This window comes from Daucus carota, chromosome 9 (genome assembly GCF_001625215.2).
Source record: "Daucus carota subsp. sativus chromosome 9, DH1 v3.0, whole genome shotgun sequence".
Taxonomy (NCBI): domain Eukaryota; kingdom Viridiplantae; phylum Streptophyta; class Magnoliopsida; order Apiales; family Apiaceae; genus Daucus; species Daucus carota.
The window spans coordinates 28,603,966-28,605,923 of record NC_030389.2 but is presented as its reverse complement, the minus strand read 5'-3'; the positions used below and the strand labels follow the sequence as shown (position 1 = coordinate 28,605,923).

Here is a 1,958-nt window from a genome sequence, read left to right as displayed (position 1 = left end):
TACCCTTACATTTTTCGGAAGCACGGAACGAATACAAACCGGTAGTAACTGTTGGAGGAGGACATGACAATCATGGGACTTCAGCCCATACAACTTCGAATCAGGCATTGAGACACAATTTTTAATATTGGATGCATGTCCATATGGTAGTTTCATATTGGACAATGATCCCAACATTATTTTTTTTTCTTTTCTAGACAAAGTAAAAGGGGCAGGAGGTAAGTATGTCCTCTTTTCTCCTATTTGAGGAGCTAAATCAGGCCTTACACCCATCTCAACCATATCAAGACGAGAGGCAACGATGTCCTTAGTCTTGAATTTCAGGTTAAGTAGTGTCCCAATTATGTTATCACACACGTTCTTCTCGATGTGCATAACATCTAAACAATGACGAACGTGGTGAAACTTCCAATATTCTAACTCAAAAAAAATTGATTTTTACTTCCATGCATACTCCACCTTTTTCGACTTTCCCCCTTTCCCAAAACTGAATTCAAGTTTCTGTTGTTGCGCCAACACTTCTTCTCCGCTGAGTGGCTCAGGTGCATCACCAAGTTCTTGTTCTCCATCAAAAGCCATTCGCTGCCTCCTATAAGGATGATGACGGTCTAAATATCGACGATGACCTAGGTAACACATTTTCCTACTATGATTTAAATATTTAGCCACAGTTTGATCACCACAGATTGGACAAGCCATATAACCCTTATTTATGCAGCCTGACAGATTTGCGTATCCCGGGAAATCAGTCACTGTCCACATTAGAACTGCCTTGAGAGTGAAGTAGGATTTACTATGTGCATCATAAACATTTGGTTCACCCTCCTCCCATAATTTTTTAAAATCATCGATTAATGGCTGTAGATATATGTCAATATTATTTCCAGGCTCGTGCGGGCCGGAAATTAATGTTGTTAACATCATAAACTTCCTCTTCATGCATAACCATGGAGGAAGATTATATGTTACTAAAATAACTGGGTGTACCGATTGTTTAATCCATTATTATATGGATTTATACCATCTGCCGCTAATCCTAAGCGTATATTTCTGTCCTCACTTCCAAACTCAGGCCACCTACTATCTACATTTCTCCAAGAAGGGGAATCAGATGGATGACGCATCTTTCCATCTTTAGATCGATTATTCGCATGCCAACTCATTAATTTAGCAGTATCAGCAGATTTAAAAAGCCGTTTGAATCTGGGGATTATCGGAAAATACCACATAACTCTCGCTGGAACGTTAATCCTAACTTTACCGTCTTTTCCAATTTTCCAGCGAGAAATTTGGCACTTTGGACACTCATCTAAAGACTCGAGAACTGGACCCCTGTATAATACACAGTCATTTGGACAAGCATGGAATTTAACATACTCAAGTCCTAAATCAGTCAAGGTTTTCTTCGCTTCATACATATTTGGCGGAAGCACATTACCTTTAGGAAGAAACGAGCCAACAGATTCAAGAAGATCAGTGAAGGCCTTATCACTAACTCCAAACCTAGCCTTCCAATTATGTAATTTCAAGACTGACTCTAGTTTGGTGCACTCACTTCCCTCCAAAAGAGGTTGTTCCGCATCGGAAACAAACCTCATAAAGTCATCTGATTCATTATCGCATTCTCCATCATTATAGGCTGCTTCACATACTTTAACCGTTTCGCTAACGTGTGTTGGAATTTTAGCAGGGCAAGAACTACCCGCATGTGAGTTAATAAAGTTACCAACCTCTTCCCCATGCCAAATCCAATCCAAATACCCTAAACTAAACCCAGATTCATATAGATGACCCCTGATTGCATTGACAGAAGTTTTTTTGAAGTTAGCACAACGTGAACAGGGGCAACGTATCTTCTTTGGGTTTTTAGCATTTTCCTCCGCGAAAATCAAGAAATTTTCTACACCAATTTCATACTGTAAGGAATCTCTATCTGCCTTTATCCAAGATTTGTCCAT

General features: G+C 39.5%; 1 protein-coding gene across 1 annotated transcript; it reads right to left on the bottom strand.

The window, feature by feature from the left end:
- Positions 1 to 438: 438 nt before the first annotated feature.
- Positions 439 to 1,958, bottom strand: LOC135149569 (uncharacterized). The gene is made up of 2 exons (XM_064085310.1): positions 1,022 to 1,958; positions 439 to 977 (listed from the first exon to the last, which is right to left on the bottom strand). Exons 1-2 carry the CDS (start codon positions 1,956 to 1,958, stop codon positions 439 to 441), a joined length of 1,476 nt encoding a protein of 491 aa, XP_063941380.1.

What these genes read in the sequence shown, in the direction of transcription:
- LOC135149569 (XM_064085310.1), bottom strand. Translation starts at nt 1,958, where the DNA reads ATGGACAAATCTTGGATAAAGGCAGATAGAGATTCCTTACAGTATGAA. An exon ending in CTTAGGATTAGCGGCAGATG is followed by an intron (nt 978 to 1,021) that starts GTATAAATCCAT and finishes CGGTACACCCAG; the next exon opens with TTATTTTAGTAACATATAAT.